Source organism: Sinocyclocheilus anshuiensis, unplaced genomic scaffold, assembly GCF_001515605.1.
Source record: "Sinocyclocheilus anshuiensis isolate Anshui unplaced genomic scaffold, SAMN03320099.WGS_v1.1 scaffold329, whole genome shotgun sequence".
Taxonomy (NCBI): domain Eukaryota; kingdom Metazoa; phylum Chordata; class Actinopteri; order Cypriniformes; family Cyprinidae; genus Sinocyclocheilus; species Sinocyclocheilus anshuiensis.
The window spans coordinates 890,469-902,057 of NW_015540881.1; the positions used below are offsets into that span (position 1 = coordinate 890,469).

The following is an 11,589-nucleotide window of genomic DNA, read 5'->3' on the forward strand; positions in this document are numbered from 1 at the left end:
GTTAAAAAGGCTTAAAAATGGGACAAAACATGGTTTTATTTTAATCTAGTGTTTTGCACATGTTTCGGTGATGGGTAGGTTTAGGGGTAGGGCTTGGGTTAGGGCATAGAAAATATCATTAACCTGATATAAAAATCAATGTACTAATATACTGAAGTGTTTGTGTGTGTAAAAACCTTTTGATAAACACTGATATTCTAGCCAAGAATATTTTATTACATCATGCAGGTATCAATAACCTACGTAATGATGTCAATTTGATCATAGTCACTGCATTATTAAAGAGGTCAAATTTCTTCCTAAACATGTTCATTAAAAGTGAAGTGACATGTGGCCAAGTATGGTGTCCCATACTTGGAATTTGTGCTCTGCATTTAACCCATCCAAGTGGGTCAACCCTATCAATTCGTGCGCTTACGCATGCCTCAACAGAGGGCTTACAATGACTTACAAAGATACATAACAGCTACAAGAGTATGCACTACTTGCTTTATGCAAGCACTATATAGGATAAATCACTATACAGGATTTACCCTATTATACTTTATCGACACGAATTAAGGGGAGCCGAGCTCCCCCTAGTTCCCCCGTAGTTCGCACCCTGCGACCCAGAGCAGTGAGCAGCCAATGATGTGGCGCCCAGGGAGCAGTTGGGGGTTTGGTGCCTTGCTCAAGGGTCTCACCTCAGTTGTGGTATTAAAGGTGGAGAGAGCACTGGTTATTCACTCCCCCCACCTACAATTCCTACCGGACCTGACACTCAAACCTGTGACCTTCGGGATACAAGTCCGACTCTCTATCCATTAGGCCACGACTGCCTCCCCATTATTGTATGGACATAACGCTGCATACATTTACTTCATAATAGTGTGAGCTTTGAATAACAGGAGCTACAGATTCAGTCATTGTAGTGCCAATTTAATTTTTTAACAGGAATGAAAACAAGGCTGTGAGAGACAGAAATACATGGCGATTGTTTGGCTGATGAAACATCTTTAGTAAAGACTTTCAATAGACAGAAACTCAGTAAAACAGTAGTAGCCTACTGGGTTGTTACAATTACATATGATGTTGGACCTTCATACAGTACATGCCGTTGTAAAGACTGCAAGCAGGGATGTCCAAATTCAACTCCTGCAGAGTTTAGCTCCAATCCCAATTAAACACACCTGCACCATCTAATCAAGGTCTTTAAGCATACTAGAAACTTCCAGGCAGGTGTGTTGAAGCAGTTGGAGCTAAACTCTGCAGGATAGTGGCCCTCCAGGGCCGAGTTTGGACACCCCTGGACTAAAGTCTAGGCCAGGGGTGTCCTGCAAAGATTAACTCCCACCCCAGTTAAACACACCTGAACCAGCTAATCAAGGTCTTACTAGGCATACTAGAAAAGGCATACTAGAAACTTCCAGTCAGGTGTGTTGGAGCTAAATTCTGTCTGTTGTACATAGCCCTTCAGGACTGAGTTTGGACTTCCCTGGTCTATGCCTTTAGGTTACTTTTCATTTTGATACAAAGGTTCACAATCTTCATCTAAACATGAACTAAAAATACTGTATGATCACTTGAAATCTTTTAGTTGAGAAATTATAGACGTTTCTTGAATTTTAGAACAAGAACAATAGGACACGGACATTTATTTACAGGAATACATCACATTACATGCTCATATGGCACATACCAAAGACACTATATTTAATATGGAGCTAATTAAAGACAGCAAGGAGAGCGAGCAGACTGGTGTTTGTAAGAGACAGAAAAGATAATGTAGTTGGTGCAGACAGTGGAGACCATAGAGGGACTCAGTGATTGACAGAGACCGGCAGCACCAACAGCTGACTCTAAGAATGGAGAAAGCAGCAGAGAGGAATGAAGATACAGTACAAAGGTTAGAGCTAAATATGGCTGAATTGAAAAGCACCCCAGTAACTGTACACAGTATTTAGTGACGTTTATACAGCAGTGAACCACTGACATTTTACGAGCAGTGCTTTCTGCTCATCCACTGAAAAGAGAACCAAAATGTGTCATTATCTAGAGGTTTAAGAGTTAATGGAATTCATATTAGCTGTTGTGAACATTTATGCACTTGTCAGTTTTGTCCAGTTTTTTGAACAGTGATAATTTGGTCCATCAACGACAATACAGTTATTGTTTTCACACAGAACTCTCTAATTGCAACATGACACCCGCCAACACCAACATGCAGAAGGCGACAACATTTCTTTTTCTATTCTGAGGGGGTGGGGAGGGTGTGGGCCATGTGAAAGGTCCAAGAGACCCTCTGTTAGAGCAGTTGTGCTGCTAGAGAAATGAAAGAGACCCACGGATACAAAGAACATGGAAATCAGGAATGAACAGGATTTTCTTTATCTTGGATGCAAGGAATAAACTTAAGTTTTTGGCTGCGAGAACATAAAGGGGGAGTGCAGATCCCGGAAAGATACAGATCAGAGGAGAGCTAGGCCGTGAAAATCTCTTGAAGGACACAGAGTGTAAGAAAAAGAAACTACTAAAGTAGCACATTACATTTTTATACCTGGATTAAATGCAACAATATATGTGACTGTAATTACAGAAGCATATCTACAACATACATTGCCAGAAAAGTGATTCCAGTGAATGAGAACACCCTTTTTCAATCAGTTAACTGAAAAACACACTTGCATGGGTCATTGGACAAGCTTACATCAATTGTGAATTTTTTTTATCATTTACATCAGGAGAATTTTACAACACCAACACACTGCAGCAGTCCCTGAGGAGGTTTTGTTGGATTCTGAAAGAGATTGGACTTTAACAACAACCAATCCATATTATCTGTAATTTGCTGGTACAGTTAAGGAAACGATACAAATGTTTCTAAACTCTATCCTTGTGGTCATTACTGACCTGGCAGCTGGACTTCTTGGCAACGCATCATTTCGACGTCATTTTCATTTGTTGCTGTCATCATTGCTTTTATTTGGGCCGCTCCTGAGCCTATGGGTTTCCCATTATAGTGTCTTTGCAAAGAGGACTCACTTTCTCTACAGGTAAGACACAAAAGAATCATATCTGTGCAATTGAATATTCAATTAAGTAATACCACACCAGTGCTGCTATTTTGCAGGTAATCACAACAGCAGTGAGTGTGACAGTGCTTTATACAACAGTCCAATAAGTTAATACTGAATAATTTACATTTTAGACACACAAAAAAAAAATCTAACAAAATCAAAGCAGAATCAAATCTTCACATCTCACAATACAGACTTAGTCAGGATAACACCTTATTTAATTTTTGACAAAAATGAAAACAAGGCTGTGAGGGATAGGCGTACAGTGCATTCAGTGGATTGTACTATTGTTTAACAACATATCAATTGTTCAGCTGACAAAACGTCTTTCCAGAATAAACTTTTAGTAGACCAACACTTTTTGAAAATGATGAGTTGTAAAGAGTAAAGATCTAAGGCCTTTGTATACAGTGCATGTCATTGTAAACACTATAAGTCTATCCCTCAGTTTTATTTTCCTCCGCATTAAATTCAAAATACAGTCTAACCTGATTAAGGTCTATAGCTTTCCTGAATAAATCAGAGTTTTTGAAATAATCAGTTGAGTGAATGATACAATGACTCACTCATGAAGATTGTGGCTGAAAATAGGCAAAAAAAACAGTATTTGAAAAGAGTATTATGTCTGAATTTACAGGCTGCGTGTGAGTAATTTTGAGTAATTACTTATTTACCATTAAGTATATTCTATATAGTATGATAAAAAATAAAAAGTATATTCTATATAGTATGATAAATATAAATGATTGACGCCGGTAGTATGAATGTAATCCAGACGTACAATCGTCATGTTTTCATTGTCATGTGATTTACAAATCATCTGCCTTGACCTAATGGAATAATAAAGTGTCCATTGGTTGTGCACTTCAGAATCTCACCAGATGTAGGTCAACCGGATACTTTTCGCTTCCTGTTTATTATGAATACTGTAAAATTGGAAATACTACTTTTTCACATACTGGTTTTCGCCTCTATATAGTAAGGAAAATATGCATATTTGTATGCAGCGACCTTATTCTTACAATTGAGTGCAAAACATATATAGGATACACTGTTCTCTATATTAATACAATAAACCATTCATTTTTAGGGTGTTCCTGCGCTCAGGTTGGGGCTGGACCTGCATCTTTGTTGGCTCTTTTGTCTTCGTCCTGTCTTTCTCAGTTCGTCGCTCTCTCACACTTTCCCTGCGACACCTTTCTCGGCTAGCTGTGGCAGGTGGACTGTGGCTGGGCTTCCGCAAACTGCTTTGTCTGTTGGAAAATGCCACCGGGAGCTGCTATGAGCCCCTCAGCTCCACTCTTGAGTTGGCTTCAGGGACCAATGGAGATCAACCTTTACTGCTTTTACGAGAAGGTGAAACAAAGGAGGCCTGTGTCCGCTCTGGCATGTTGTGGCGTGGCTATGAAGTATCTGAAGATGCCCTCCTACTGTGTTTGTGCTGCCTGCTTCTAGCTGAGGAGACTGCAGTGTTTGGGCCCTACCTGAGCCTGGGTGGACCCTCTGGAGCCCCGCTGCGCATCCTCTTCCTGTTCTGCGTCCTGCTGTTGAGTCTCTGGGTGTTCCTGCTGCTCTGCCTGCTGGCTTACTTCCCACAGTTTCCTACTCAGCTTTTGGGAGGTGCCCTGGGTTGTTTGAGCTGGAGAGCGTTGTATCAGGGCTGGTACCGACATGGACCTAGTTGGTACTGCCCTGGGAGGCCAGGGGTGGGACTTTTGTCTACACAGAGCAAACAGGAAGAGACATCTGATACACTGTGTGAAAGTAATGCTAAAGAGATCAACTAGAGAAGGCTTGAGCAATTTGCTTGGTACAATTTGGACTAACTATACATAGCGGTGCTGCAGTATACCAGTGAAAACCGCAGAATATCCTGCCAAATCGCTACCAATACAAGATGAATGTATATTTGATAAATTCTTTATCAAAATTGCTGGTCTTTATATATTTTATTAATGCGTGCTTACTAAATCCTCTCTCAAATTGAATAACATGGTCAAGAAGGTACTTCACCTAAAAATTTCCTTCAAACCTGTATGACTAAGATTTTCACTGTTTGGATATTACCGACTTTCTAAATATCTTCTTCTGTGTTCCATAGAGGCAAGGATGCTATACAGGTTTGGAACAACATGTGGTTGAGTAAGCGGTGACAGAATTTCCATTTTAGGGTGAACTGTATGTTTAATGATTTAAAAATTAATCAGGTTCGAGTTTAAATATATTTGGCAATAGTTTGAACACTAATACAGAACTGGTTTCACACATAAAACCATGATTACAGAATAAATGCAGACACAAAAGAGACATATTGATTTATTAGATTCTTCCTTGACAATCTCAATTTGTTTTTTATTACAAAAAATATTCACAGAATTTCTGGAAAGCTCAGCCTTAAATAATAAACTTGCGCTTCATTTATGCCCAAATGCATATGTAATTTAAAGACAGAGAAAATTAATTCTGGGTCAGTGTGGTATACATTTTTATGCAGTTGTCTCATTTTGCAAAAATCTCTAAACATGAGCCATCTCTTGAACAAAGCTTTCACAAATGAAAAACCATCAGTGGCCTCACAACAGACAAAAAAGGGGGTGTATATAAGAGATGCTTATTTGGACCACACAAGACCACAAAAAAAGCATGCTTCAAATTTCTAATGAAAAAGTTTAACAAGGCAAGAATAGGAATAGCTCCTGGTTAAAAATGACAATAGTACTGAAAAAGATTCTTTCCATCCATCTTTAAAAAAAAAAAAAAAAACTGTGCAACAAAACCATAACTACCTAACTTTGAAAAAAGAAAAAAGGTGACACATGAAGAAAACTTCTTGCCTGCTCGAATGAAGCTCCAAATAAAAGGCTGAAAAGGAGAAAAACAATCTCTGAAAAACTCGCTCAGAGCAATATAAAAAGGCATGTTCCTTCACAAAGTACAATAATCCCGAACGGTGGTTGGTTCAGACAGTCACGAACCGTTCATCATAGGAATTTCAGATGTGACACTGTCCAATGGCTGCCAGAGGCAATCCATGAGCGAATCGTAGAGCTCCTCACTGCGCTCCATGAATTGCTTATTTAATGCCTCCACATCCACCTGTGGGTTTGGGTCTGAGGGAGAAGAAAGATAGTGAGTAATTAATAATGTGTGATCTTGCTCTAATCAACAATTTGGTCAATTAAACAGCCAAATTAAATGTTACGAAATATTACCTTCAGCAGGGTCCTCCTCAGCATCCTCTGTGCCATCATGTGACTGCTGAAGCAATACAAAAAAAACCGGTCAATTGCAGAACAGAAATGGATTGAATTTATATAAAAAAAAAAACATTCATCTTCATCAATCACTATTAAAAATACCTCTGTGGATCCCTGCATGTCAAAGGGCATGGGGGGCATCCCCATGGGTGGGGGTGGTCCCATCATCCCGTGTGGAACTGGAGGTGGGGTAGCATATGGGTTGTAGCCATAGTTATAACCGCTGTACTGATCATAACCCCACTGTGGATAGTAATTGTTGTAAGGCTGTTGATAGTACTGCTGTTGATAGTTGGTGTTGTAGCTGTTATTCTGGTTGTGGTAACTGCTTGGTTTATTGCTAAAATGAAAAAAAGAAAGAATATGGTGAGATTTCATGTGGATTTGTGAAGTTAGTTTAAATATCAGGATTAAGTCTCACTGACCACATAAAACTTAAATAACAATGACAAAACATTCTAATGAAATGTACCCTTTGTTGACAGCAATGCTTATCCTGATGGGTTTTCCTCCCAGGCCTGATGCATTCTGAAACTCCTCGAGGGCTTTCTTCTGTTCATTCTCGTCGCTAAACTTCACAAAGCCATAACCCCTGTGCATGTGAAAAAACTAGATCATCAGCACCCGCTCCCTCACGCTTCATGTGCCTCATCATGCAGTATATCCATATTTCAATATGTATTCAGAAAGTAATAATTAATTTGATGGTAGAACTGAAACTTCTCTTTTACTTTTAACATGAAGTAGCATCACTTCAATTGTGAGTTGCTCTCGCTTACCCTATATGGGGAAAACAATAGTTTTAGCAGATTTGTCAAATCACATCCATGTATTGTCTGGCCCTTTTTAGGAGAGGGAGGGTAAAGAGTATCGACTGAAAATAAGCTTTTAAAAAATACAAAATAAAAGGTAAAGGAGACCTCATCTAGTTCAACTACCTCATCTTTGGTCAACATCAGTAGGTCAAACTGTCAGAGAAAGCCAAGATTGGTTATGCAGTACAGAGTTGGCGGCTGAAACATTTCATACCTGGAGTTCCCATAGGGATCAGTGACAACTTTGGCTCCTTTGCATGAAGGGAATTTTTTCAGAAAGAACTGATGAAGCTGGTAGTCATCCACTTCTGATGTGAGATCTCCAACAAAGACCGAAAATTCTGGGCTGAGGAAGAAAGTGAACGTGATGAAGTGATGTAAATTGAAAGAAGCCTCCACAGTTTGTAAAATGTAATATTTAACAACAAAAATGCAGCTGCTACTTTTTTTTTTGTTCCTCAACAAGAGATCAGCAACTAAAATGTTTTTTTTTTTTTCTGTACATGGTGTGCTTACCCAGGCTCTGGCCTTTTCCCATATGTTGCATAGTTTAGCTTGAATTTCCTGGGCTGAAATGCAAACAAAATACAACCATTGAGCAAATCAAATGACACTTTGCCTGTAGTATGGAGACAATTCGCTGACAAATAGAGTTATATTATTTGAGTAAGGAAGCTATTATTTCCACATACCTCCACCAATCAGTACTGGCTTTATCCCATTCGTCAGCTAGTTCCTAACAGAGTTTATTCACCAGCTTCAAACAAAGTCATTTTAAAAACAGCCTCAACCACCTTCCTTAGGGAAGAAATTGAGCTCTGTAACTCACCCATCACTAGTAATATATGGAGTAATAATTCAAATGTCTCATATCAGGTGGGGGCCATGCTGGTTATGCCTTCCTATAATAATCTACATATATGAATGCATTGAAATCAAATATAGATGCCAAAACTACACAATCTAATGAGTGAAAGTTTGGCATCTTACCGGATTCGATCCTGGAACCAGCTTCCCATTAAGCCTCTGCACACAACGGTCAACACCGGCCTCATCTGCTAGCTCTACAAAACAGTATCCAGCCGAGCCTCTGAGGAAACACACAAGACAATATTCAATGATTTCTGTCAACAAACATACACAAAAGACCAAATCTGGCTCATCTCAAAGGCAAATAAGCCAAGTAATATAATAACATACATATTTTCAGTGAGTCTGGATATTATTAACAAAGAAATAAGCTGTAGACCGAAAAAGTTGCCTAGATACTAGTTTGACATGTTTTTACATAAGGACTTTTTTTAAGTCTTTGTTTAGGAGTTATAAGTCATGAACCAAAACCAACCAGCTATGAGATGAATACATGGCAAACTTTGATTTGAAGCAAAACATTATATTTGAAAATCAGGGAAAAAGACAAAACGGCTTCGATGAGGGGAAAATCTACAATGCCATGAAGCATTGCGAAAGACAATGAAATTAAAACCTATAGAGAAATATAAAAGAATTGATTTAAAGATGTTGATTATATAGAGAAACAATATACTTTGTTTAGTTAAAAAAAAAACTCAGTGCTTTATAGGAGTGGATAGGCACTAAGGGTTTTTTTTTTTGGCATGGTTTGCTTGTTGCGATTCTGATTCTTGAAGATTTCTTTGCAGAATTATGGGCAATGTAGTTTTTAAATGGAATTCTGTTAAAAACAATTATTTAAAAATATATATTTAAATAATGGGGGCTGATGGCTTCAACAAAAGCATGTACCATCAATTAACAACCTCATGGCAGGTCTGTCTTTAAAGGTTATCATTAAAAACATATTTCCTGCTTGATGGGCTTTTTACTTCAGGAACCCAACTGTTGCACTTTATTTAGAGACGTAATCTTACCCGGTAACTCGATGTGTAATTATTTTGACACCGTAGGCAGTCTCTCCCATAGTGCTGAAAGCTTGCTTAATGAAGTTTTCATCCATGTATGGGTCTAACTGTAAAACAAATAATGCGATTAATGGCCTGTCAGCATATTTTAAACACACACCAACCATGTGAATGATTTTTTTAACCGTGTTAATGATTTACATAGGGAAGCAGAGAAGTTCTGTCGGTGACGTAGATAAGTTGACTTAACGTACAGTTTTTGTGAATTACACCTTGTTGTATAATTACTGAATCAACTCGAAATCATAACCCGGACATGTAGTTTGTTTCATTATTTACACTACGAGTCTACGACATAAAAACGCTTATGCAAATATGAGAGGCCTGCTGAGAAAATACAAACCACGGATTAATTACCGCCATATTTACAAATGTGCTAAAGCATTTAATTCGCTTAATAAGCACTTTAATTCGGTGTACATTCAGCATTTTTTCTCCAGTTTAGTGAGCGTTTGAGTGGCCTGTTGGCCATGCTTGCGTAACATCGAGCTAAACCCACATGCTGCTGCTTTCTACAAACTCGAAGAAAAGTAAACAAAAACACAATACTTACATCACCCATCCATAAACTTGTCATTCTGTTAAACATCTTGCCGGCTGAAACTGTTGCACCTCAGAGGTTTGCAAAATTAAGCGACAACTGGCTGCAGAATTTGCGTAGTGGTTCGTGAAGCTAGCAGAACGTTACGTTTACTGAACACACACACACACACTTCCGCTTCCGGCAGCGCAGAGATCAGATCCAGTGAACGCGAGAGTTCACTCCTCTGCCAGTCTGTCTGTTAGGTTTACTCGGGGTTCAGCACACCGCATTTCTGTAAAGAGTCCATGCATGGGTACATTTTCAACAGTTTTTGTTTTTGTAATAAAATTAAGTAAATTGTTATTCTGAGTTTGACTTGAAGGGGGCAGTAGTGAGTGTTGAAAACTCCGGCCAGCCGTCCCTACTTGAGCCGTCCAGCAGAGGAAGAGACCTGAGAAAATGGTTAATACTAAAAGAAGTGTAAGTGGTAGAAATAGAAAAGAAGAGGTTATAATAACTAGGATGAGACTTGGACACTCGGGATTGAACGCTTCACTGTTCATAACTGGAATACATGAGACTGGTCTATGTGGGAATTGTGGGGAGAAAGAAACAGTGGAGCATGTAACGTTAATAATTGTACAAGGTATGATGAAGAAAGAAAGGAATTCATATCATATTTAAACAAAAAATGTAAGGTAAATAAGGATTTGGAATACTTATTAGGATATGAGTTTAACAGAGATAGAGAAGGATACAGGATATTAATAAAATACATATATACTACTGGGTTAAGTGAAAGGATTTAAATGTAGACTGCGGATGCTCTATTCCAGGGCTGTCCAAACTCGGTCCTGGAGGGCTGGTGTCCTGCAGAGTTTAGCTCCAACGTATTTCTAACAATGATGTCTGTGTGGTGTTACACAAGTTTCAAATTTCAAATAAGTGGATGAAACAGACATCCCACGCAGCGCCAGGTGGAGCCTGGGGAGAAGGAATGGGATGGAGCATCGAATAATTATTTAAGTATGAATATTTGTGTATATACGTGTGTAAGAACAGGAAGAGCAAAAACAAGTAAGAAATTGATTATAACTAAACCATGACAGCATAACAGTAGGTGGCGATATGCACACCGGATGTAACATGCCAAAAAACGGAAGAAGAAGAGACCTGAGACGCAAGACATACAGTGGGTCAAGGATTGTGGGCTGGAGAATGAAGAAATCTGTCCCAACATGCCATTAAATGGGGTATCGGTATGGAATATTCCTGAACCCATTGTTGAAATGAGATTGTTGGAGGCCCGGGAAAAAGCAGAAGAAAGATATACTAATAGTTATGAAATCAATGTTTTTATGAGAGAAAATTTTTATTCTTTTATACAGATCTATACAGATGGATCTAAAGACCCAATCAAACAAAAAGTGGGCATAGGAGTGTACATTCCAAGATTTAAGACAAAAATAAGTTTAAGGTTAAGTGACAAATTGTCCGTATATTCTACAGAATTAACTGCTATAATAATAGGAGTGCAGTGGGTAGAACAGATTAAGCCAAATAGGAATCCGACTGTAATTTGCTCAAATTCTTCATCAGCTCTTAAAAGTATATTGTCGACAAAAACTGATAGAGAAGACCTGCTAGTAGAAATAAGGAGGTGTTGGTGTGTTTTTTTGATGTGGAAAAAGCCTGCGATATGCTGTGGAAAGAGGGACTTTTAGTTAAATTGGACAAGATGGGAATAAAAGGAAAAATGTACAATTGGATTATGGATTTTTTGATTAATACGGGTGCAACCCGACAGGCATTTAAATGAGTATATTGTGCAATGATTAGACCTATGATTGATTATGGCAGCATAGTATATAGTTCAGCATCTACAGATTTGATTAGAAGAATTTAGTTTTTTTTTAATTTTTATATTAGTATATAATATGTTCGTTCATCGAGGCCTCACACTCCATCCCAGTAGGTGGCGGAAATGCACCTTAAGCT

General features: G+C 38.5%; 2 protein-coding genes and 1 long non-coding RNA gene across 4 annotated transcripts in view; 2 read left to right on the plus strand and 1 right to left on the minus strand.

Moving 5' to 3' along the window:
* The first annotated feature begins 1,630 nt into the window (after positions 1-1,630).
* LOC107688462 (fat storage-inducing transmembrane protein 1) lies at positions 1,631-5,081 on the plus strand. The gene is made up of 2 exons (XM_016486135.1): positions 1,631-3,032; positions 4,147-5,081. The coding sequence occupies exons 1-2, from the start codon at positions 2,854-2,856 to the stop codon at positions 4,841-4,843; spliced, it is 876 nt and encodes a 291-aa protein (XP_016341621.1). The 5' UTR covers positions 1,631-2,853; the 3' UTR covers positions 4,844-5,081.
* A 735-nt stretch (positions 5,082-5,816) lies between these two features.
* On the minus strand, positions 5,817-9,786 carry trnau1apb (tRNA selenocysteine 1 associated protein 1b). Of its 2 annotated transcripts, none has more exons than XM_016486134.1 (9): positions 9,622-9,786; positions 9,018-9,115; positions 8,119-8,218; positions 7,645-7,697; positions 7,343-7,474; positions 6,786-6,905; positions 6,416-6,653; positions 6,269-6,311; positions 5,817-6,166 (listed from the first exon to the last, which is right to left on the minus strand). In XM_016486134.1, the coding sequence occupies exons 1-9, from the start codon at positions 9,655-9,657 to the stop codon at positions 6,024-6,026; spliced, it is 963 nt and encodes a 320-aa protein (XP_016341620.1). In that variant the 5' UTR covers positions 9,658-9,786; the 3' UTR covers positions 5,817-6,023. The 2 variants fall into 2 exon arrangements, with proteins under 2 accessions (XP_016341620.1, XP_016341619.1); XM_016486133.1 differs by having other exon boundaries at positions 6,269-6,314.
* Positions 6,904-11,589, plus strand: part of LOC107688465 (uncharacterized) — a 10,669-nt gene continuing 5,983 nt past the window's right edge. The window contains exon 1 of the long non-coding RNA XR_001634238.1: positions 6,904-6,971. This is a non-coding gene — a long non-coding RNA (uncharacterized LOC107688465). The remainder of the gene's footprint in view (positions 6,972-11,589) is intronic.

Bases quoted from the DNA above. Each gene is read 5' to 3' on its own strand.
- LOC107688462 (XM_016486135.1), top strand. From the start codon at position 2,854: ATGTTTCTAAACTCTATCCTTGTGGTCATTACTGACCTGGCAGCTGGA. The intron at 3,033-4,146 runs GTAAGACACAAA...ATTCATTTTTAG, and splicing joins AGGACTCACTTTCTCTACAG to GGTGTTCCTGCGCTCAGGTT.
- trnau1apb (XM_016486133.1), bottom strand. From the start codon at position 9,657: ATGTTTAACAGAATGACAAGTTTATGGATGGGTGAT. The intron at 6,906-7,342 runs GTATGAAATGTT...TCACATGCACAG, and splicing joins GATCCCTATGGGAACTCCAG to GGGTTATGGCTTTGTGAAGT. The intron at 6,654-6,785 runs GTACATTTCATT...TTTTCATTTTAG, and splicing joins AGCATTGCTGTCAACAAAGG to CAATAAACCAAGCAGTTACC.